This window comes from Clytia hemisphaerica, unplaced genomic scaffold (genome assembly GCF_902728285.1).
Source record: "Clytia hemisphaerica strain Z4C2 unplaced genomic scaffold, Clytia hemisphaerica genome assembly, whole genome shotgun sequence".
In the NCBI taxonomy this organism is placed as follows: domain Eukaryota; kingdom Metazoa; phylum Cnidaria; class Hydrozoa; order Leptothecata; family Clytiidae; genus Clytia; species Clytia hemisphaerica.
The window spans coordinates 1,241,669-1,267,493 of record NW_027103510.1 but is presented as its reverse complement, the minus strand read 5'-3'; the positions used below and the strand labels follow the sequence as shown (position 1 = coordinate 1,267,493).

The 25,825-nt window shown below is 34.3% G+C and overlaps 1 protein-coding gene across 1 annotated transcript; it reads right to left on the bottom strand.

Moving 5' to 3' along the window:
• Nucleotides 1–3,623: 3,623 nt before the first annotated feature.
• Nucleotides 3,624–25,301, bottom strand: LOC136799097 (protein PALS2-like). Its single transcript, XM_067055783.1, has 17 exons — nucleotides 25,193–25,301; nucleotides 21,405–21,505; nucleotides 20,962–21,030; nucleotides 20,391–20,471; nucleotides 19,892–20,026; nucleotides 19,398–19,476; nucleotides 12,369–12,451; nucleotides 8,623–8,694; nucleotides 7,886–8,017; nucleotides 7,531–7,589; nucleotides 6,922–6,965; nucleotides 6,678–6,740; nucleotides 6,342–6,422; nucleotides 5,992–6,072; nucleotides 5,449–5,651; nucleotides 5,043–5,156; nucleotides 3,624–4,421 (listed from the first exon to the last, which is right to left on the bottom strand). Exons 1-17 carry the CDS (start codon nucleotides 25,221–25,223, stop codon nucleotides 4,242–4,244), a joined length of 1,608 nt encoding a protein of 535 aa, XP_066911884.1. The 5' UTR covers nucleotides 25,224–25,301; the 3' UTR covers nucleotides 3,624–4,241.
• Nucleotides 25,302–25,825: the final 524 nt, after the last annotated feature.

Genomic DNA, 25,825 nt, shown 5'->3' with positions numbered 1-25,825 from the left:
GATGGCATTTATAAGACTTCTAGGGATTACATACACGTTTTTTTCATAAGAATCCAAAATTTTTGAAGCCTTCGGATTTTCTTAACTTTTTGAGTTTCAAATCTAAAAATGTTCTTAACATGTTCTTATTTTCCCCATTCTTTATGTATTTTTGTCAATTTTCCTAAGAAATCGGCTGTTTTCGAGTCCACGAAGCCTTAAAATGTTCTTAACTTGTTCTTAACATTTTGGCCATTAAAGTCTTATGTTCTTATATAGTTTGTTCTTATAGAAAAAACGTGTACTTGAAATGCAAGGAAATTTAGTACTTATCTTAGAATTCATAAATTCGTCAAAGTCAAACTGATGTACTAAAATAACATGGCAAAAAATATCTAATTTTGGAAATTTATTTTCTCTTTTTCCTATAAGTGTTCAGGGACTGTTTGTCGTTTTTTTGCATTGACAGTTTGCCAATTTTTTATTTCTATACAATATACAATTTTTTTCAAAAAGTACTAGCATTTAATCCTATAAGTAAAATAAAGGTTATTATGGATTTGTAAACTTTTGCATACAAGAGGGGATTAAGGATGTAACCCAAGTTAAGGAATAATGAAGGAATCTTGTTTCTATATGAAACATGTGACAATAATTAAATTTGACGATAAAAACAGGCATCAAGTATTGAATTTGTTTGCTCATAGCACTTCATTGCAAAACATTAACGGATATTCTATGGTCATTCATTGACACGATGATGTGCGTTTTACTACGTTTTACTTAAGTTACCTTTTCAAATTTCGTGTAAATATTACGGGTATTAAAATGTATTACCAATTGACATTTTGCATTTGGTTGACATAGCGAAAGGGGAGCCTTCGGACATCAAGCATTAAGTATTTTACGTGTTATACTTTTTCTGTAGTTGAAGAAATATGTTCTACTAAATTATCTTGCTTTTTTTCAAAGGAAGAAGAAAATTTACTAATCAAGCCAAGTTCTATCTAATAACCTTAAAACAGGCCTATTTCAGCTAGTCAGTATACTGTGGACCTATCACTTTCAAATTGGAGCTGCGGCCCCTGATTAAGTCTGCCTCAATATAATCTTCAGTGGAGACAAAAAAAGTTTGTAACTTTTGGTAGAATTCGAATAAGATAGCGGTTTTGTGCTTCAATTTGTTATTTCTTTAGCTTATTTCATTCATTAATGAATGGCAACTCTCACCAACTATTCTACAATTGCTTTGCTGAAGAGGGAATACCAACTTACTAAAACGAGAAAAATACATACGTCAATAAAGATATTGTAGTTCAGTTTCACAAACACTTGACTATAGTGTACTGACCTCCTCGATGATCTTTTGTGATTCATCTATTTGCGGTCAGGATTTAGATGTTTTTCGTACATCGAGGGAACTAAAAAACAAAACGGCATTAACTTGTTTCAACGATACTGTGTGGTACAAGCATAATATGAAATCTTTTTAAAAATTTTGCGGCAAGGAAGCGTACAATTTTGTACATAGCTTTTCATTTATTTTTATCTAATAAACGTCTTCTGTGTGTGTTTTACTTTAAGGACATGAAATTAAAATAAGAATTTGAACAAAATTACAAACTTAAAAGAATACAATTTGGTTTCAATTGCATTAGCCGAAGCATCAATCTCATTCAATCTGTTTGGATTTTGTTTCTCATTTCCATGGCATCGCAATGGATCACAACAACATATTATCTCGAAGACATACCATATCCGAACAACCTTTATTCAACATAAGCAAACGCGATTACCAGAAATACGAAGAAAAGACAATCCGTTTAGAACACCTATCCGTTCGTTCCCATTCTCCGCCACGAGTATCCGCCTTCCCGGAAATCAAACATCGTTCGAAATCATTTTCATCTAGAAGAAATTCTTCTCCCGACTTTCAACCTCGTTCCAGATCATTTTCAACACGAAGATACTCGTCTCCCGACGGTGATCTATTTTTATCAACAACAACCGAGATTTTTCACCGACAACGTAAATTGTCAGGTTCGGGCGACCTTGGCAGATTCTTTGATGAGAAGAATGAAACAGAATTTGAAAATTCTGGGAAGATTCATCGCCGCAGTTCCGACTTTGGTACATTTTTTGACCAAAACAATAATAAGGAATTAGAAAATCCGAAAAGGTTTCATCGCAGAAGTTCTTTGCCTCCCTTAGCTTCACCAGATTCAATGAAATCTCAACAAAATTTAGCAGATAAATATTATCAGAAGTGGAGAGAAAATAAATTTCCCAAAAAGCCGACCGTCAAGAAATCGAAACGTGCGACCGAGCACCCAGTTGATGACGTCATTATTGAAGAGGGGGCCAGCAAATTATCCATGCAAAAGAACGTGCATTTTAGCCCTGAATTTGAGCAAGTTTTCAAAGATCTTTCTATCTGTGATTAATTCAAAAACATTTCTTATAGAAATCGCAGTGTCAACAAGGTACGACTTTACATAACTTTAATTTTTAGATTCAAGCTGCTAAAAACGTTGGGAAAATGGAAAAACAAAATTAACAGCTTAAATATGATCAACATTTGGTTTAATCATTGGAACATTGGTACATCTTTTTTTTTTTGTGTATTTTCCGTATTATATTGAATTATACTCTGTAAAAATTGTAAATTATACTCGCGCCTTTCAACCCTAGTTCTGGAAAATGTTTTAAAGGGACATAAAAGTACTGACGAAATTTGTAAACAAACCTTATGCAGTGTCAAAATCAAAAATCAAAACAAATATGGCTGATTTTGATTGTTTCAATTGTTTTACAAGTTTGTTTTGGACACGTGATTTTAATTGTTGTCTTTAATGACACGTGGTTCGCGCAATGTTTACATTTTACTACTTTTATGTCCCTATAAAGTACTATCTGTGATTGATTAAAAAAGATCTTTCCAAAGTATCCACAGCTGCCGCAAGCTGGAATTTCTCCGGAATCGAAAAATACACAGGTAGCCATTCTAGAATTGAAATAACCATAAAATCGTTGAGAAATTGAAAGTCAAAGTTTACAGGCGAAAAATGTAAATGAATTAAACTTGACAAACCTCTGGGTGATATCCATTTGCGTTGACACATCATTTGCTTTTTTGTATATTTTGTGTTCTTATAATCTGTAAAAAATTGTACATAGAAACCATATTTAAACTCAAGCTGAAAAAGGTGGAATATTCAAGTAGGTTCCGTTTTAGGGGTCTGACTTAAAGGTTTTGTTTGTAAATAAGTGCGATAACGTTTGCTTACTCATCAATTTTAATTTACAAGCTTTTTCACATTGAATTGACAGAGATGTGAAGCAAGATTGGTCAGAAAGAGGAACAGAAAAACATTTTTTTGCTTATATAAGCACAATATAACAATAGCAAGACACTGTCCTGATATGAAATACATATGTGTCTGATATGAAACGGAAACACTTATGTAAAAACAAAACCTTTAAGGTGAGGAGTAAATTCTGGTCAAGTGGTTGTCTTAGTAATACATTTAATATTTAAATAATGCTCAGATACCATATAATATCTTTGAAGACGTTTCGATTTCGAACCTTCAGTTTGAAAACTAGATTTTCTAGAGTTCGTCGTTATTAAGAGGAATGTCTAATTTTCATGTTAATAATTTATTAAAATGTATATACACCCTAGCTATGTTAAAGTATATATGAGTATAAGTGTTGTAAATTTACAAAATTGTGTGTCAAAGGTTAAAATAATAAGTTTGGTCTTATTTTGTCCGCAATCCATGCTGAATTTTTATTCCAACGTATGAAACTTAGTAAAATAATTTCAAAACACTGTCTATTTCTTTTTCCAAATTTCAATTGCAAAAGACAGCACAATTTTCATAGTCATTTTTAGTCCGTCTGGCTACAATTGTCAGATATTTGCGATATTTGCGAGAGGCCCCCAACCTCACCTAGTAATACCCTCTTAAGTAAACAAAAATTTCCTTCAATGTTTAGGAGGTAGGAGCTCTGACATTAAAAAAAAATCCTTTATCAAACCAGCATAGTATTGTCTTGTAGTGTGACCTCACTATGGTATAAAAAACTAAAGAAACAGTTAAAAAAGAATTATCTTCTTTTCTTTGAAGCGACGAGGCATTGGAAATCACTCCTGGTCCACAGGACTCCCAAGTGGAGCAAATTTTTAATGGCTTCAAAGCCTTTGACGTTTAGCTTTTACAAACAATGATTACTAAAAAGTTGTCCGAAATGTCAAATTAGTATACCCAACTAATAGGTACCCATTGATGGGTCATATTGGAACGAGCTTCTATCACTTCACGGAGAGTGTTATAGCTTTGTTCCGCATTCCCTCCTTCAATGGTTTTATCGAAATAATGATGATAAGTTTCGCTGATGTCAGCACTTTCTTCAATAATTCGATCCAGTTCTTCTCTCTGTGAAATTAACATTATTGAAATCAATTAATAGTCATTTTGAAACACTAGAGATTTCCGAGTACGAAAGTATAATTTGTACTCAAAACAGTAATCCAGCACGATTATTGCTTCAAGATCAGACAGCCTAAAAGTGCTGTTCTTTTTTAATAGAATAAGATGAAACTCAATTTCAATTTTCATTTTGAAACTCAAATTTCAATCAAGAACTAAACCATAGCACTGTTCCGTTACATTTTAAAGTTTAAGGAGCCCTAAAAGAGTTCCGTTTGATTTCGAAATAAAACGATACTAGACAATAAAATAGGCTAAAATTGATTATAGTAGGTTGAAAGTTAATTTATTTCCCTAAGGAATAAATTAGGGTTGGGCTAGATAGAGTACTCTGGCTGAAAAGCGTGCCATGGTTAGATAGGAAATCCTACCGTGGCACTACACGAAATTTCAGCACTTGACCAATCAGAAGCTTCGCGAATTTTCGAGAAGAGTAGCCACGATAATTTTTGCGATATTCACTTGTTTTTGCTTGGAAAAGCTTAAAGTACTCCATTTAGACCATCGGGTTTTACAAAAATCTGTGAGCAGACTAACCGATACAAAAAAGCCAAAGAGTAAACTCACTGTTGAAACTTTAGAGTTAGATTGTTGGTTGTACTTTTGTAATGTTTGCATATCAGGAGCATTGAAAAACACGATGAATGGCATGAACTCTGCTGTACGTAAGAACTTCAAAGCCTATGATGGAAAAAGTATTATTGAAAAATGTCAAACTAATTGAAGTGAAAGCATTTTAACAGTAGAGTCATCAATCGAACCTCTACAACTCGAATGCCTTCCAATTTGGTCATTATTTTGGTCTCATTCAAAATTCATTAAAAATCTCAGAGAGGTGACCCTTTGAAGCTGAAACCCTTCTCCTAATTTTTTAAACCTAAATTCTCAATTGAAAAGTTACTTCCCTTTATTGGAGAGCTTACAACTTTATGAAGTTGAAGTATAAGAATGATGAATAACAAGAGATTCTCACGGAAGCCTCACAATCCACCAGAGCAATTTTACCACTGTTGATGATATCCCTGATAGAACTGAGTTTAGATCCGTAATAATTGCCCTTATCTTCTCCCCATTCGTAATATTTTCCTGCCAAGATATCTTTGTGCATTTCTTCTTTGTTCATGAAGTTATAACCTTTCTTCTGCTCCTCATCTTCCCTCGGTTCACGGCTGGTGTCTGTAAACAGGAGAAAAAAACGTTACCACAGGTAATGAAGGATAATAAAGCAAAGTCTCATATCTTCAGTGTAACATGCCATAAAGGATAACAAGCCAAACGCGTATCTCATGTCCTAACTTGCATCCCCAATGATCTATTTTTCAAAAAAACTTAGGTATTAAATTGTCATCATATTAGATAGTCCAGAAAAGTCACTTCTAAAAAAAGAGGCAATTGCCAGGAATCAGAAATTTGGTTTCTCTTAACGTGAGAAGTCATCGAGTTAATAATTTTCGTCTCCTTTCCTTTTGAGAATGAAAAGGATTATCATGTAAATGGTTAATGAAAATTCTCATACCTGGCACGACGGATACATATCGGTCTGCATAATTGCTCAGTAGACGTGTGATAACTGATTTCTTCCCTAACCCTTGGGTTCCTGTAATGGAAAATACGTTATTTTGAATTGTAATGAATTTCACACCAACTAGGATCGAATAAAAAGATGCAATTAATTATTGTAGGTTACACTTTTGAATGTTTTTGATTTGGTGTCTCGACATTTTTGTGCATTGAATTGACTTACCTTTCGTGAACGTTTGGGAATAGAATTACGTCTGTGTATTTGCCTCCGATTAACTATTCTGTTGTAAATTCTGTTCAAGCAAGGTCAATAGGATTTGAAAATAAGATTAGAGGTTTACTCACCTACAAAAGCTATAACTTTATTTTCGATGGCTGGCATCTTAGCTACTTCTTCATAAAGTCGAACATCAAAACAGTCAAAAACTGAAAAAAAGAAAATGATAGTTTCGACTGACAGCACCAATAATTATTTCAGCAGCCACCTATGAAATTCTATCTCCTTAATCTGGGAAAAGGTATTCAAAAATAATAATGGTGCTTTGGGGAGATAATTGTAAGCCTAAAATGAAGCATAGACTCTACCATGCGTCAGGACCTGGTCATTTCTCCGTCATTTCAGAGCTCTACAAGAAACGACTCATATAGAGCGCTCAACCTGGCTCAACGTAATCAACTTACTTGAATTTTTACAAGTTTGATAAACAATCTTCTTTTTCCCTTTCTTTTGGAATTTACCGAGAACTGGAAAAGAGAAGAATGAGTTATGGAAACCTAAAATGATGAATCTAACGACATACAGTAAACGACCCGTACAATCAATTAATGTTTGATGAATTTAAATTAAAGTCAAATCTCCAATTATCCGAAAAAAGTACCCGCTGTTTAAAAAAAAGGAAAAGTTTAAATAGCTTTTCACACTTACTTTTATTTTGTTTATTCTTTGGTATTAGATTAGCTGCCTTCCTCCTATGAGTAGAGAGAAAGTTGAAAATAGAACATTATGTTGAGATGATACAACTAACATGTAAAGCACTGTCAAAGTGTTTCACCATTACCAGTGCCAAGAATTGTTTCATATTCCCGAGTTCGATTATTTTTGCATTTAGTCAAATTTCTTTAATGTTTGCTTAATTTTCGCAAAAATGAATATTATGGTGCAAAAATCAGTATTTGTGAGAAAAATGGTCCAGGGAAGACGAAATTTGTCCTGAGAAGACCAAAATTGGGTGGCCTTTGTGTCAAAATGTCCCCAAAAATTTTAGTACATGGATACTAAAATACCACTTTTCTAAAATGGGGTGGTGGTATGCAAAAAAATCTCGAATTTACCCTTTTAGAACTCATATATGTCTGAGATTTAGTACCGACTAATCTAGCTAAGATCCAAATATCAATCCCTAAGGGTTTTCTCTTTGTTCAATCCTACCGTACTTTTTCAAAGTTATCGTCCTAGATGCTAAAGGTCCCTAGTATGAGATAAACATGGTGGGATACACCCTGCTAAGTTTAAAGGTGAATATGATTAGCTTACGTCTGTTCCAGTTTGAGACTTGGAATGATCCCTGTTTTGCTTTCATCGATGTGTTTCGCCTGTGTTGTGTGAAATAAAAAGTTTCTTGTTGACACTATCTTTATCAGGGGTGCTTTTAACCTCCTTGGCATTTTCGAGCACCCTGAAACTTTTTGGACTTCTAATATAATCTTATTATCAATGTAAATGTAAATGTTAACGGTAACATATCCAAACATCAGCACACAAAGGGATTCGAAAGTATAGAAATCAGCAAGTGAAAAAATAGCCAATTTTTAAGAGCGCCATCACCCGACTCCCTTCCAAATCACCTCCTTACAAAAATATTCAAATGGAAAAGCGTGGAACTACAAACCTGCCACCAATCAGAATCAGTTTGATCAATGATCTCCAAGATATCACAAGGTTGGAATGATAAACCAGTTTCGCCTTTCGGGAAATCTTTATCTTCGTTGGGTGAGTATTCGAAATGGCAACGCATGTGAACCTGCAACAGAAGATACATGTTTTTTATAAGTAACTGTTTACCCCTACATTAGGCGTACAAACTTTCGCGAGCAGAAACTTTCGCGAGGACGAAAAATCGCGAAATTCACGACATTTACTTTCGCGAATTTAACAGAAAAATATTTTTCGCGAGCAAGACGTAAAATTGAGAATTTTCACATGAAAAATTGGCTTAAAGTTACATTTTATTCAAAGTTTGAAGTTTTACAAACTTTCGCGAGCATAAACTTCCGCGAATGGCCCTTCCTAGAATTTTTAAAGACATTTACTTTCGCGAAAAGGGCCAAAATTCGCGAAAATCGCGAAAGTTTCTGCTCGCGAAAGTTTGTACGCCTAAAGTATATTAGGCTCACACTATGCTTAGCATTATATTGTTCTTAAACAATAGAGCCATTGTTTAGGTACAAAAACTGAGCCTGCATATGCTTATAAACGTTATGTTTATAGAAAAACATGTGTTGAAAAACTGTCGGTATACACTCCAAGATCTGCAGCATCAACAATTGCATCTACTTTTTTCAGAGATGATCGCTATGAAATAGCAAAACATACTTTTATTTTTAAGGTAAATTTGATGAAACATACCTGGCATTTTGAGGTTCTTGAATCTTTGAATGCTGGGATACATTTGACAGTTACTCCCCCTCCGTTCGATTGCTATGGGAAAGAAAGAAAAGAATGGATATAAAATGCATTGAAATTAAGGATGATGATTAAACCAAAACGGTCATCCAAGAGCTTTCCCCAATCTCTTTTTCCATACCCTCGTTTATTTTACCGAACGTTTACGAACTAAAATAAAACGATAAAAAGTAACATTGAGATCGGGGAGGAGGGGGAGATATAAATATACCTACACTTTCTGAGACGGTTTCAGCCATTTTGTTTTTCGACCTTCGAATCCAAAATTTCTTCACTCAATCTCTCTTCAAATCTCAACAAAAAAAACAAATCCAAGATTTTTTTCAACAACTAACCAACCAAAAAGCTTCAATAAAAACCAGCTTTAAAACGTCTGCCCAATCAAAGGAAAAACTTCATCTGCTATATTTTTTTGTATTATATATCATGTTATAACTTTTTCACGAAAAGAAAAATGAGAAGGATGAAATATTAAACAATTCCTCCAGTAGTGAAAAAGAAACCCCCTACGTAAAAATGAAAATATTTAGATAAACAAAATACTAGGTAAATATATGAATTGAATATTAATAATTATAACGAACAAAAAAATTCAAGAATGAAGAAGGAAGGAGTAAGGAAATTATATTTCAAGAAGTTTTTTTTTGTAAAACTGCAAATCTGTAGCATTCTTTGTGTTTTCTTCAGAAAAGTGTCTTTATAAGAACATATTTAGAATAGAAAGCCGTCAAAGTACACCAAATAAAGAAATAAGAAATTAGAGATATTTTCCTTTTCATTTTAAATTTCATTTCCTCATGTAAATATCCCACTCTCGATTATCTTTTCAACAAGAACAAAATTCAGATTCAGATTGTATCGTACAGCATGTTTTGGCTTAAAACTCGCAAAGTTAAGAACATCCGAAAGCTTCATTTTGGATGTTCTCATAAAAAACGTATAACATAATCCAAGCATGAGAAACAGCAAGCGTAAGAGAGACAAAAGCCATAATAAAAAACAACCGATCTTCTTGTTTTTGTTCTTCGAAAAGCTCCCCCTCTGATTCCATATTGTTCTATACGTTTTTTATATAAGAACATCCAAAAACTTTGAAGCCTTTAAGTCTAAAAATATTCTTTAAAATATTCTTAATTTTACCATTCAAACCAACATCTTCACAACAATTTTCATCTTCACAAGTACACGTACACGTTTTTTTTTTATTAGAACACCTAAAATTTGGCTGAGCCTGGACGTGCTTATTATTTTAGCAATTTTCAGCCTTAAATGTTCTTAAATGCGTTCTTAATTTTTCAGACTACTCTAAATCGACAATATCATGCAAAATAAAGAGCATATAAAATTGATACAATTTGGACAATATTTGACTCTCGATTTTAGAAAATCCATGCCTAAGTTGGGTTAAAACTGCTTGAAAAGAGGAAAAAATTGTAGTTTCTTGTCATTTTTTTCCAAACTGAGGCTGGGCATGTTCTTACGATGTTCTTAATTTTTCGACGAATTTCAGCCTCAATGTTCTTATAAACTGGGTTCTAATAAAAAAAAACGTGTATTATTTTATAAATACAAGTTGTTCTTTTTTTATAAGGAACCTTAGCTTGGCTCCGAGCTATGAGTTTTTCATTTTTCTAGAGAATTTGAGCCTCAAAGTTCCTAATAGAGTTCCTTATATACTAAGCTGCCAAGATTGAATTTGCTAAGTTTAAAAACTTTGTTTTAGTATTACAATGGAATACATGAAGTACAGAAAAAGACGTTTATTGAATGTTGTTTCGTCAATATCTTGTCATCTTTTTGTTTAGGCTTTTGTAAATGTGTGCCTCAAGTTTAACTCTCTGTTCCTTAATTTGTTTCCTTATTCTCAGCCTGACCAGTTCCTGAACGATTCCTTACTTTTCAGACTATTTTCAGCCTCGAGTTTCTTATAAAGGTGTTTCTTATAACAAAAAGGTGTAGAATTTATGTCAGTAGTTGATAAAAAGTACCATTCAATTATACCATACTCAAAGTCAAATCCCTCCAAATTGAAAAAGTCAAGTATAACATTACAACATTCACTCGTAAAAAGCTTATTAGCTTGGCAACATCACAAAGAAATTTATTTTTCTCCTCGAAAACGAGAAGAGAGTAATTACAACAGAATCGTAATCAATTATAGTCGAAAATGTTAATCTAATTGTCATTAATCTGTACGGTAGTAATATTCTTAGTAACGAAAAGGCTGAAAATATATCACGAGTTTTAAACTGTAAGCAACACGGTATAACCTCCTCTGGAGGGAGATGTTTGAAGATTTTTTGAATCGAAGCTAAAGTCACAGAAATCATTCCAATAACTATGGTCTGGTTGCCTCATCACCTTTTCCAAGCGAAGATTTTAATTGCCAACTTTGTGCCCACTTTCTGCCTACTCTAACAATTAGAATAGGCAGGGCAGAAAGTCGGCCGTCTAAACTAGAGCATACAAATGTAGATGGTAAGAAAAGCCATAAGAGCAGAGATAAAATATCCATTACTACAGATTATTTTGACTACGAAGGAAAGAAAAACTTTAAAAATTTTCACTCGATGTAATCTGTAATAAAAAAAAATTTTCTGATGTATTATTATTATGATAACAAATCATAGGTTTTGATCAGATCAGACCACAACTTCCAAACCTTGAGATAATAAACATTACTAGGTTCGTTCATATTTCATAAGCACATTAAAATATAACATAAAAGAAGAAACTACAGGCTTAAGTTAAACGCGGTCGGTGAGAGAGCAACATAAGAAATAACTCATAACCTCCCATTAAAGCCAAAAGTTACATAGGCCTACATATACTTTCTAGTACTAGCCCAATATGACCATCTTTAGCCGGAATAGCTTTAAGCTTTTAGTTATTTTTATACTTAGCTGTTTACACTATAAAGGATGATGATTCTTATATATAAAGATATAGATGCAAAAGTTGCTAAGAGACAACATAATGTTTCGTAAAGACTGATTAATATATCAAACTGCTGCGAAAACGGAATAAAAGGAACTCTGTTGTTAGCATTTCATGTAAATGGTTGCAATATGTCTCACTATAATCTGCAGCGGAGGCAAAAATGTATAGAGAAATAAAATTCAAGTTAGATAGCACAAAAATACTACGCAATCAGATGCAATTCAAATTCTAACGAAGTTTTTTTTTCCACTACAGATAATAGTGAGACAGACTTCAGTTCTGATGAAAACATAGAGCGAATTTCGTCCCCGGTACTGAAAATACCCCAAAATTTCAGCATCACTGGGAAACTGACTTTGATTACATCCCCAATCAAATTTTATTGTAAAAAATTGCACTCCAAAACCATCCACACTGGATTTTTTAAGCTTGTAGAATCTCTATCCCCATTGTGATTACAATGGAAAATTTTATCCCCGGGGCTGTGAGACAGGGGTGTTTCAATAAGCCTTCCCTGCCATTCCCTACTTAAACCTAAGACACCATTCCTGAGACCATATTTTAAAGTTGAACCATTCCAAAGAAGTCAGTCTCAATGTTATAATTCAATCGATTGACAATCGATTAATAATCGATTCCTAACCAGTTCTGGACTTTCCACTGACAGTCGGACAGACAGACAGATGCACCAATATGAACTAAAATAAAGCATGACTCAGTTTCACCGTAGAAACAAACAGTTAGCTTACCATTTGTTGGAGTACTTCATCGGGATCTGTACCAACTGGTTCTCCATTGATCTCCTTGATAATGTCTCCCACATTGAACAGTCCTTAAAGAAAACAGATTCAAAATCTACTTTGGAGAAAATAACAACCATAAAAAATGAAGAATGTGCTGAACAAGCGTGCGATTCACTTTTATTGACCCAACAAATTAGAACGTCATAGTTTGGGCTTGATTTGACTAATATCTTCAATTCTTAGGTTGGTCATGTTCCTACGATTTCTTATTTTTTGGCCAAATTTCAGCCTACAAAATGCTTGGGCGCCAGTTAACTCTTTGAGCATCTTGGGAAGAAGGGAAGGTGGCGTGCAAAGAGGCAAAACTTTTTTTGATAACTCTTGAAATATTTATCGCACTAAATATAAATGGGCATCTTTGATGAAAGTTTTGGTATCATTGATGACGTCATCACCATTCTTTGAAAATAACGAAGATAGGACCTCTCTTTAACTTTTTTTTCAACTCAATTTTTTTTGCTCAAGTTTTGTGAGACAATTCCAAGTGACATGTATTTTTGGACCAGAGGGTAAATTTTTTGCCACCTGTTAGTATCGTGTATTTTACAGACTGGTTCAAAATTGCCCTTTTTGCCTCCACAGCCCTAGGATACTGTATCTAGTGATTGCAAAATGCTATTGACTTGAAATTTTGACAAGTGTTAGGTATTGATGATGCAAGCTTTCAGCCAAAATTTCAGCGCAATCGGACAACTGGTTATGCTGAAAGTGAGCATTTTAGGTAAAAAACGGACCGGTCTGTAAAATACCAATCGCTCACTGTACTAAATTGAAAGTTTGCACACTGTCTTGGATGGCCAATATCTATCACTGGTGAAAATATCAACAGCCTTAGTAGTTCCTGAGTTCCGGTAGGTGGTCAACGTGTATTTTACAGACTGGTCTGCAAAGTCCCAAATACTCATGGGAACGAATTTTTCCCGTTACCAGTCTTTTTCTTTCATTTGACAAATAAGCCTTCAGGAACAAATTTTAGTCAAATCAAACGAGCCAATCAGTCAATACATGATTTTGGTCAAGTTTACATTCTGGTCTGTAAAATACTAACTAGACAGGTGGCCGAACCAAAATTTTACAAATCATATTCAATTATCCATATCCACCACTGGTCAAAATTTCAAGTTCATAGCACTTGTTAGTCTTGAGATTTTAAGGGTAAATAGTAAAAAAATAGGAAGATGCTCGAAGGGTTTTTAAGATTCTATTGCCTCTAATACTTTCATTGCGTGATATTGCAAACGAGCGCTTCCAAACTCTCTTTACTTCAATAGTTCGAAAATCTTTTTTTACTAAAACATACTCCAAAATAAAAAATATGGAGCTTGTGTAATAGCCGAAGCTACTCGAAATTTTTTGTAAGCGCTGAGTAAACCAAATTTCGTGAAGTTTGCCTTTTGCTTATCCTATTGTCATGAAAGTCACTCCTGAGATTGTTTTCCAACCAACCATCAGAGCCGTTGAATACGACCGGATAATATCCAGTTAAATTCGAACTATTGTTATTCACTCAAACTACTTACAATCTTTTGCTGAAAGTACGTTTGAATAGCCTCGATTCTCGAACTGTTCGAGTAAGAGAATCTAGACATTTTGATCAGCAGAACACCTTCGAGGACTTACATAGATGCCCCCGAAACTGACAAAGTGGTCATTTTCTGAATCTCACGTTTGTTAATTTCGCATAGCGAAATTATCATGATAGGCTTTAGCGGCGGCGGCGGTGTGGAATAAAATTTAGAAACGAAAGTGGTTAATACTTCTAGAACATTCTCGGATATTCTAAAGATGGATTCACTCGCTAACATAAAATCTAACGTTTTGTTTAATGAATTCGGTCCGCAAGTCCAGCTAGACGTAACCAAGCATTTGTAAACATTGCTCGCTTTTAAATATGGCGGCTTTCAGCATGCTGTCAGCTGCTTGTAATGTATTTTTATCACGTTATTTGTGTTTTAGAATTTCTTTTAGCATAGTATTTTATGTTGGTGTAGTAAATGCAACAATAAAGTGATGGGAACACAGACAGCAGGTATGATCTTTATTACAAGTAGAAATAGGTGTTAATAGTTGATTTAGTTGTGTATGACAGATTATCACTTACTAAGTATTTCACAGAGGAATTTATGGCAGGGGTTATCCAGGGGGCGGGGGTACTTGGGCAATAATCAATCAAAACCAATAGGTATGGATAATCTAATGACATTAAGACAGACCCGATCAATCAAACTTGTCGAACCCATCGAACAATAACTCTATCGTGCTTGAACGATTAAATTTCGAGTAAATAAATTAATAGACCTCTAAGATTTTTTAAAAAATTGTGTTCGTTCAAGTTTGATAAATGGGTTGCGGTCCGATCAGTACGATTTTTCAATATTCGACAAGTTTGATTCATCAGGTTTGGACGGGGTTAGGGAAAGTTTAATTACATATCAGTTGATTGATTATTCAACGATTTGAAAGCAGTGGTTAGGCCGGGGCGGATTAAGAAGTGGCGGAGGTGTTTACAGTGTAAACATTTGGAACCTTTCTTCCGAACTCTACCACCCCTATTTTTCCCGTAAACCGCCCTGACGCCCTGACTCTGCGCATATATATTTTCCCGCGCTTACTGACCCTCTACATGGATGATAGCATCGTCTACGGAATCAGATGATGAATGTCAACATTAGACAAACTTACGGTGTTGGTTATGGGAACCAATTGATTGGTCATTGATTTAAAAATGTATCCGTCGTTTTGCCTTAGTGCAGAAATGGGAATCTTATACAAAACAACGATATGGATCCAGGGCAAGCAACAGCAGTAAAAAAATTTTAGCTTTAAGGGAGAAAAATTTTATGCAGAAAGAAAATTAACCTAAAATTGTCCTAAAATCCCAACTTAATTCCTATTTAGCCAATTTAAAATATTTCATGTATTTTTCCAAATTTGTGCTTTTTTGAGCTTAAATAAAAAACAGTCATTTTTTCTTATTTTAGTAGCAATATTTTGCCAAAAATACCCTTAATGGCCAAATTAAACTCCTGTCATATTTATTTTCAAGGTATCAGCCAAATTAAATGCCCGCCAAAGTTGATTGTGTTTGATTTTGTTCGATTGAGGTAATATTATATCTAATGTCATTAAAGTATGTGAACTTTTTAAACAATTTATCAGGACCCATTTATGAAATAAAAAGTGATTCATCGTTGGAAAGACATAGTAGAGTTGAATAATCTAAAATATTAAAAGCTTTTGACATATTGAGAAATTATATGAAGAAAAATGAAAGAAGATTGAAAAATTAAGATTGTTACATCTTGATTGCGATATGATACTAAAGTATATTTGAACATGGAGGATTTCGAATCTCTGCACAGATTTTACGTATCTCACTAAGATAAAAAATTACAGCCCTGTGGAGTAGGGCTAAAACAACCAAAAAATGACCAAAATATAGCAAATATATACTTTGAGCTTTTAAAATTTAGGCAAACTTTCACTTTATAGATATTTTCGATACAACATTTTTCTTTCTTTTTTTCGTACATGTAATCACATGATAACGAGTGTAATCTGTTCGGAGAATAATTGCACAAGTGATTTTTCGTATTGCGTAAATTTCGCCCCAAAATTTCAAGCCAATGATGAGAAAGTTAAATTTTCTGATAATTTTTTTCTTAACTCAATCTCATCTTGATACAGTGACAATATATCTTAAAAGAGAAAATTGACAAAGATAATAAAACAAAATTGACAGAGGAACAAAAAGCAGTGTTATTGTCAACGACAATCCGCGCCTTGATCATTTCTCGGGGTTTCCACTGATTTCATAAAGGGTATTTCTCTACATTCTAGAACTTTCCCTATGGTGTGCAGATGTTAATTTTGAATTGTGTTAGCTTGGAATTTCCCAGGAGTTGGGGGATAATAAAATGAACAAATGAAAGCTCATTTATTATTGAAATACATTAATAATACATTTCGTCCGAAAGAAACCATTGTTTCGTCGAAACCACCCTGTCCCACATGGTGTTTGAGGGGGTTTTTATCAAGGAGAAGAAGATGGCAAAAATTAACTTTACAGCTCGTATCTCCATAACTCGAACGGGATTTTTAGTGTCCTATGAACGTATTGATCCACATTTTGCATCAGTAAACTCTACTTTTGACTCTAGCATTTGTTCGTTTACTTTGGCGTTAAAGTGATGGAGACTCGATTCCGGGGAGGGGGTGGTGTGCTTCGGCAAAAGGCGTATGTGCCGCTGGTCAGGGCACCTTTTTCACCTCCCAGGTAGGATCACAAAAATACCAAAATAGAAAAATCAGTCCCTCGTAGGGTGTCTTTTTGGGGGAATTTGAGATTGTATTTGGTATAATATACTATTAACCTGGTACTACCGGGTGACCCACGAAAAAGTTCGGACGTTTCTCGGCGTCTTGAGGCCGAACAAATGTCCCAAAGTGCTTGGAGTTTTATTATTTAGAAAGTAGATATCCTAACTTAAAATCCGAGCCATTACTTTTTAAATTTGACGCACAAGTTCCCTAGTTATGAGCTTTTAAACTCAAAATTCACTTTTCGGAAAGTGTAAAAAACAGGTAAAAAAGGGGTATCAAATTAGGTATTTTTAGACGTTTTTGATATACAGTTTTTGAGAAAATTCCTTGAAAGTGCCAATTTTGATAAAAACTAGTCTTGGTTTAAACAAAAACTACTTTAAAAGGTGTTTTTAATAATTATTAATGTCATAAAACTCGTTAAATAAGTCAATTTATAAGAGATTTTCTAATTGATTGCATTAATTTAATACCTCTTTTTTACGTGTTTTTTACACTTTCCGAAAAGTGAATTTTGAGTTTAAAAGGTCATAAGTAGAGAACTAGTTGGTCAAATTTAAAAAGTGATAGCTCAAATTTTAAGTTAGGATATCTACTTTTTAAATACCAAAATTCCGAGCACTTTGGGACATTTGTTCGGCCTCAAGACGCCGAGAAAGGTCCGAACTTTTTCGTGGGTCACCCGGTATTTCAGAGAGAAAAAGAGCTCCAATGGTATTTTACAGTCCCCTCAATACCAGATACCAGATCCGACGTTATGGATGAAAGTGGAGAAGTTAAAGTTCTGCAAAACAGAAATTTGCGTAGCGGTTCTTGCGGGAGATTTAGCGATCATGAAGTACCACATCTCGTTATACATTTGTTTTATTGAAGCAAGTTCCTTGATTGTAAGGAGACAAAGATCATGTATTACAAGGAAAAAGGCTTTCATTGGATCTTTATGTACAAGGGTTTGTCTGATAACCGATATGGTGAGTCGTTAAAATTATAACATCAGAACGGTTTGTATTGCCTGACTGCGTTTGAAAATTTCTAAAAGTCTAGAGCCATAAAATTGAAAAAAATCGAAGGCACTAACGTGATTATTGCTGTCAAAATAGTGAATTTTTGTACGGGCCACATGGATAAATGCAAAAAAATTGTATTTAATTTATGTATTTAATTGCGCATCAAAGAAGGGCGATGGTAAATTTGCCCGCTTGTGTATTCTTAAAGTCACCATTGGTTGACAAACAGTCAGTCCACCTGAGCAATCTCTAACTAATTTTCAATTGGTTTATATCCCATTCAAAATCTTTACATACTGATTTTAATGAATGTAAAAAAAACGCAAGGCATTGAAAATTGACAGTATTGGTAAAGGACGTTAGGATTCAACTACACACTGCAAATAACTGATTTAAAAAAATGAAGTAAAAACAGTCTTGGTGAGCAGAATTTTGTCATTTGTGCTTTGAGAAATGCTCTTATAAATATGTACTTGGTGAATCATGGAATGATGGCAAAAGTGAGTTTTTGGGTTATGAGTAAAGTAAGATAAATTGGATAAATGGAATATTAAGATACATGGGGAATTTCCCTCTTGACTATTATGATGCTGGCATGACAACAGAGAAGATAATTTATGAAACAGCATGAATCATTTGTTGTTAGCACATACTCTACAAAATTAGAAATTCTACCTTTAAGGAAAATTAAAATGAACCAGTAAAATTAGTAAGGAAACTTATTCATATAACCATCATACCTCACAGAGAATGGTTTTTAGTCATGGCGTTCTTAATAGAATTTTAGAACCCTACGGTCAAAACAAAATGAATTCATTTCCTGCACTGCAGTCTAGAAAGAAGTACATAAAAATCAAAAAGGATATCCCTGTCTCTTATCTCGAGCTCAGCAAGGATCGATGGTAATTGGGAAAATCATAATGAAGGTCGTCTAAAAGGGTTTCCCAGGTCTTGAAAATCTTAACAATGGAATCAACAAGGCGCATCGCACTAGACTCTGAACCTTGCACTCTTTCCTTTCCCAGTGCGCAAAACATAGCTGGGTATCATGTACTTTCGAACTCATTGAAGTCAATATATATTTCCCAGTACACTAATTAAATGTGAGTTTCACTTTAGGTTTTAAGCCTTAAAATTCACTTAAGATACTCTATACAAAATCTTTATACAAGAACGAAAATTTTACGCAGTCAATTAGCTCTACTTTGGATCATCGTATTTATGGCATTCCTCATCTTTTGACAAAATCGACAGAAAACCATTCACTTGATTTTTCGCTTGAATTTGTGACCACTAGAAAATCGGGTTTCTCTTACAAACATAACATAATTTCTCTTACATAACGAAAAATTTCTATCCCGCCAAAATTTCTTCTCTTAAGGCCGATCTCCACTTTCGCGCGAAAAAGCGCGAAACTTTTATGTCAATCGTTTTTGCCCGTAAAAAAGATTAAGTTATAAATAAAAAGTTGAAAGGAGTTACGTCAGATTTGCTCAATGGAAGTGCTTCATTTTTCAACCGACCAAAAACGTTAAAAAGTTTTCGCCATGCGGGTTCCCGAAACTCTTGTTTTAAAGTATGAGAATATTGAGCTGTAAATTATAAATGAAATTGCTTATAGCAATGAATGTAAATAACAATATACCTTGTCGATCAACCAGTGTGCCACGTAAGATACGTTGAATAAAAATACAGCCATCTTTATGTTTTCCTAGGCTGATACCCTAAAGTTGAAAAATAAATTAAGACATCTTAAATGCCGTCTCACATAAAAACGGAGGCAAAGCATAAAGTAGTCTATAATGCTAGACAACACAATTTAGGAAATGGCTATGGTAAAGTAAGCGAAACTAAAGGATTACTATATACAGACTAACATTACAGGCGCCGCGGCAGCGGGTGGGGTGGGGCAGTCGAAAGAAAAAACTAATCAAGCCAAATTCTGTTCAATAAACTTAAAATAGACCATGGTGGCGCCTCCTTTGTCATTATATTGTGGTCTTATCACTTTCAAAGTTGTCCCGCGGCCCCTGCAATCGCTTTTTCATATAACACCTATATCACTGTATAGTACGTATTGTAAACCACTCCATCTACGCATTAAGTCGATAATCTAAGTTGGAGTCGAAATTTACTAACAAGAGGTTCCTTATCATTTTTGCTGAGGCCAACAACACGAACAGGGGGTCCTTTATTGATTTCATCTTCGCTGGGTAAGAAGTTATCTTCACGATATGTCTCATGGGTGATGCTCTCGTATGCTTCAATAAGACTCTAAATTAGATTAAGATATTTACTAGAAATTACACCAATTCGTCTTTGAAGTTATTTTTCCTCGTAGTAATGTACATTTTTAAAGAAAATCCTTTGTCAATGAAGAGTGGATTGGTTAATTCTAAACGTTTTGGAGCAATTTTAAAATATAACTTTTAATTCACCAGATTTGATAAATGGCCTATCCAAATTTTGAGTTTTTTTGGAAATATTATTTCGGTTTCAAGTAGGGAATCTTTATACAGGCGCCAAGATCGTTAGACGACAGAGAAGACATTGCATTGCTGCAGTAACAGTTTTGCCTGGGTTTATTAGGAACAAACTTATTAGTATGTATAAACAACCAACCCCTTTCGAAACTTACCCTAAAGTGTGGTTTCAACATGATTTGTGAAAGCTCGTCACATTTATTGTCCTCCTCGAATTTCTTCAACTCTGATGCAATCTGTATAGCAAGAGAATAATGTAACAACACCTCTGGAGAACCTATTCACTACTTTCCAAGAAACAACATTTCATCAGACACAAGCCACAATTGATAGTTTATTTACTTAGCTATTAACCATTATTTCAAAACGTATAAACAGTTCTAATAGAATGCAAACGAGTTCCTTTAATTTTATATCATAAACTCCCAGGTCAAAGATTGATCAAAATCAGAAATTCAAAAAACTCTTTCGGAAAAATCACCTCTATTTTGTTGAAAAAAGTATATTCCATTGACTTTCAACATCCAAATATTCGACAGCTAAAGTGGATATGATGGATTTAAGGAAGGGGTTCAAAATTCATGCAGGAGAATGTTTCTTTTAAGCCATATATTTTTCATCCATATAAAGAAATAAAGACTCTCTGTCATAAATTTTGAACCCCATCAGATCCCCCACTGATATAGAGTCAATATCAGAGTCAGTCAAAAGAAATTGAATCATTACCTCAATACACAATGCGACATATTGGTCTTTTTTATCGTGCGTTAATGGTTCATGAAGTGTTGTGTGGATCTGAAAAAAAAGTCAAACTTATGCAATTATGGGTCGGAAGATGTTCTGATGTATTCAACTTAACAACCACACTGAACTGGAACACCAAAGTTTTATCAACTATTATATGAAGGGTCAATTCTAGCTACTTCTATAAAAAAGAATAAAGATTTTCATGGAAAGGTAATTATCAGATATTTGACCGTTAGAAAATAACATGATAAGTATTTTAGAAAATAAATCGCCATTAAATTTTCTACTTAAAATTTTCAATTCTTGTTACAAGGCCAGATATTAGTTTTCAGTTTTAAAATGCCTTCTTTGCCTTGATTGTCCCTTATAATAAGCCTCCTTTTCATGGATTGTCCACACAAAATAGAACCAAATAGATATACCTGAAGTAACTTTTGAAATTTGGGATTCTCTAAGACCTTTGATAATACTTCTTTGTTCTCAATATTTGATTTTCCCAACTCTTCAAGAACATTATCAAGACCTGAGAAATAAAAATATTTGTAATAAAAAATTTAAAATATTTTTTTACAGAACCTGTAATTAGTACCAGTAATCCTATGAGTAAATTACGGTAAGTAACAAAGAAGAAAGTTTTAGGTTTTTTTGAAAAATTGAGGATACTTCTTATTTGTCATCTAACAAAAACAAAATCCTCTCAACTATTTTTACCACAGGGCTCGAAATAACGATATTTAGGTGGTCGGACACACTGTCCGATCAAAAATTGATTTGGGTCGGACATGTCCTAAGGCTTTTAAAGTAAAATGGGTCGGACATGTCCGATTGATTTGTATGTGGGGTATACTTCAAGTCTAATACAAGCTTCTGATAGAATTTTACATTGATCACGAAGAAGCTAAACAAATGTCAATTAATGGTCAGAAGCCCATGCTTTTTACTTGAAGCATGCTTTCATTTGTTGAGAAAAAGCATCACACAAAATGAATATCTAACACTAATGATCGCAACTTTGAGAGTTTTTGTGTATAAATAAAGAAGTTACTAATTCTATGTAAATTACAATTTCTTTTGGAAATTTCACAACGCATCTGACAAATTTTCCGAAGGCACCAAAAGTAATTGGGTCGGACATGATGTCCGACTAGAATCGATTTGGGTCGGACATTTCAGCAATTGGGTCGGACAATGTCCGATGTCCGACCGTTATTTCGAGCCCTGTACCAAAAAGAGGCTACTACATTTCAATTTTCATTTTCATAATATTTCTGTACTGTATGTGGTTTTCATGCTCGAAATAAAAATGAAGCACCAAAATCAGCAAAATGATAACAACTTGACAAGGCAGAGATTTTCTGGCAATCTGAGCTCCCATCAAGTTTTTTCCCTACCAAACAAATTGAATATTACTTTTACTTTCAAGGGATTTAAGTACATATGCTCATAGTGATAGGCTTTTGTTTAACAAAATCCTTTCATTAAAAGCGATGATGATCATCACAAAATTCCCATTCTTTAAATACTGGAAAAACTGGAATCCTTAACTTTCAGACTCTGTCATAAAAATCTTCCTTTGATTCCTTTCCTTAAAACTAGGGGTATTTTTTTTTGAAAACTCAAACATCAAATATCTTGGTGTTTTGTTTGGCTCTCATCTTAACACTGGAAGGCCCCCTCTCCTCTCATAGTCTACCACTTCATTCTCTATGTCTATTTCTAAATCCAAAGGGTTTGCTGTTTGATGCTGATAAAATTTTTGATGTCATCCACTATTTTGCTCATATAATGAGGGCATCATGTGGCTTACATGTCAAAATACATCCACGGTTAAGCTGAATAATTTATATGCCTGATGCAAAAAGAACGAAATTTTGTGGCTTACAGTATACTCAACTTATAAAATATCAAAACTTGAAGTGTGAGTAAAATGTGTGGCTGACAGGCAAAACACAAAAAAGTACATTTAACAACACAAAAGTATGTACCGTCAACTTGTCTAACTTATCTAGCCCCTCGCCCTGATGGGATTAACAAATACCGTGAGTGGTCGACTAAATCCGACAACCCTGCCTAAATCCGACCCCCCAAATAACTGCTATGAAAAAAAATTCTATGTTTACAAACATTCTCTCTCCAAGTTGAACAATAAACTATATTGCAAGAACTCTCGAAAAAATACATCTAACAAGATGTCAATTAATGTGATAAAAAAAGTGTGAGTTGTTAAAATTATTACCTCTATTATTCTAAATCCGTTGCTCGTGTTTAAACCGTTAACAATTTTGTTAATAACAAATTATGTTTTGTATAAGAAGCAATTAATGTTTTGGTTCAATTGGTTCAGTGTATCAAATCTCTCAGTTTAGTTGACACTTTGGCATCTTCATTGCGTCACAGCGATAAGTTTGTTTTTATTTTAGTTTGTATATTTCAAAGACCCCATCAGATTTAGGCAGGGCTGTCGGATTTAGGACCACTCACGGTAACGAGTGTGTAACTTGACTTGCCGCGCGAGTGACGTCAAACGCTCCATCGTTTTGCCACTATATGGTCTTCTTCGTTCCAGACATTCGCGTGTGTTCCACTACAGATTCTTTTCATATTTCGATTTAAAAGCCTACTCGGTGCAAAAGAGAAATTGTATATTTTTTAATACGCGGTTTATTAACTCAAATCAAATGACTTTGGATTGGAGGTTCGGTGAAATGGTGGCCAAATTGCTGTCCCATGTTTTGTCAGATAGTCTCAAGTTAGAGCACTTGACGGTACATTTAACCCTTTTTGGTAAATTTAGCCTTTCTTCTTTCAAGTCTAGGAGGTCCCATTCAGAGAACACTTAGGCGGCAATCACAAATATCTTCATTTCGCGTCCTCGTTGGGTCTAAAAAGTGAGTCGTTCGTAAAAATTTTCGGGTTTCCATTTTTCCATCCATTTTTGGAGTGCATTCTTGGAGGAAACTGCCAGCCAGCCAACAGCCAAAACAACCGTGTGTGGTTTAAAATTATGACCTTTGAACACTGTGACCTCCGACCCCAAAATGGCGTATGTAATGATAATTGCAAAAAATCGGCAATAATAAAATTTTTGAACAAAGGAAAGGTCATTGACAGAAGAATAAAAAGTCTCCGACAATTTTACCGACTTGCCGACTCCATTCTACTCAATTTTTGAGAGTCGGTCGGGCGACGCGAAACGGAGATATTTATGATTGCCGCCTTATTACAGTATAGACCTAACTCTTCACACAAAAACTACGGGAAACGCATGTTTGGACTTTGTACCCTATGCTGCACTCAAGCACTTAAGCCAAAGTCCCGCAAAGGTGGGACAAAAATCAGTTTTTTGAAGTTTGCAAAAAAACGCCACATAGAAGATCTTTCAAATTCAGTATGTGAATAGAGCAGTAAAAAATACAACTTTTCTATTTTTCCTTTTTTTTGCAAAAGTTCTAGGAATGAAAATAAAGGGATAATGATAATTGAATACTATCCATTGAACCCGCGGCACTGTCGTAAAGCTAGAATCGCTTCGCGTACTCTTCGCTTGAGAAAATGATTGACAGATTGAAGTTTTTCATCCGCGCAGGCAGGAGTTCATGGAGCGTTCTCGGCTCAATCCTCGGACACGTCCTCGGACCGCGCTAAAAATGGTAGACTGAGCTGTGATAGATCATTTCGATAGAAGTTATTGGAATGTTTACAGAACAAGGCTCTTGGTAGAAAATCGTTTGTTTTATTGTCAATGATGACAGTGCGGTTATTAATTTTGTTAGATCTGACAAATTGATGTTTGTAAGTGCACTTTATAGTTTTGATTCCCATTGAAGAATCATATTCTGGTTTTCATGTTATTAGATGCTGTTTTAGAGCTTTAGGTCTACACTGTATTATTCCAATATCATGTGGTTTTCTACACTTACAAAAAAACAAAAATATTTGGACTTCAGCTTGCCTCAACCACAATCTTGACTCAAATAACAATTTTTTTTTAATCATATCTCCACGTTGAGGTCTATTGCCCTATGAAATTTCTAAGGCTGACTCAAAAAATATGAAGAGTTATTCCATCCAAAAAGTTGTTTTCAGCATTTTTTACAAATTGTGTCACATTATGTCACACTACAGTATTTATATTTGATTAGCATCATTTTGTCCATTGATATTCCAAATTACTACAATCATTATTTTCAAAAATTGTCAATTAACTTACAAATATCTGCCAAATTATCTTCAGGAGTCATCGTTGAGTGCTTGGTGAAATGTTTCTTGTCTTTTACTTACTTTTTTACCTTTTGCATTTCTTGTGCAGTCGGGTTCGAGTAAAGTCTGCTCTGACAGAAAACACTAGAATTCAGGTTTAACCCGACTGTGTATCGAAAAAGGAAACAACGCTTCCAATGCGCCATCATAGCATCTTAAATTTTGCACCAATGAAATACGCGAATTCAGATCACATGTCAAAATAATTTAATTGGCGCGAAATGTTTCTCTCTGGGTCATATCAATTGTCATGAGACATCTTTTATGAATAACTTTTACAAAAAACAATTCCCAATAACTTTAACGTTATGAAAATTGTAAAGAAAGTTAAATTTTTAATCACAATGACTGTTGTAAAAACAATTATTGTGTTGGTATATACCCGGGGGGGGGGGGGCACTCGATCTGAAAACGACCATACGTTCGGCCCAAAATTTGGCTTCTAAAATCGGACCCTTACAGTGCAGGGAATTTCCATGAAATATCATACCCTTACAGTGCACTTTTCCAAAATTTCTCGTCCGTAAGGGCGAAAATTTTTGCAATTTTCCAAGAAAATGTGGAATTTTTCCTCCAAAATTGA

Excerpts from the sequence above, each read along its gene's own strand:
- LOC136799097 (XM_067055783.1), bottom strand. The coding sequence starts at position 25,223 with ATGACTCCTGAAGATAATTTGGCAGATATTT. Across the intron at positions 12,452-19,397 it reads CACACTGGTTGATCGACAAG|GACTGTTCAATGTGGGAGAC; the intron begins GTATATTGTTAT and ends GTTTTCTTTAAG. Across the intron at positions 6,073-6,341 it reads TAAAGTTATAGCTTTTGTAG|GAACCCAAGGGTTAGGGAAG; the intron begins GTGAGTAAACCT and ends TTTCCATTACAG.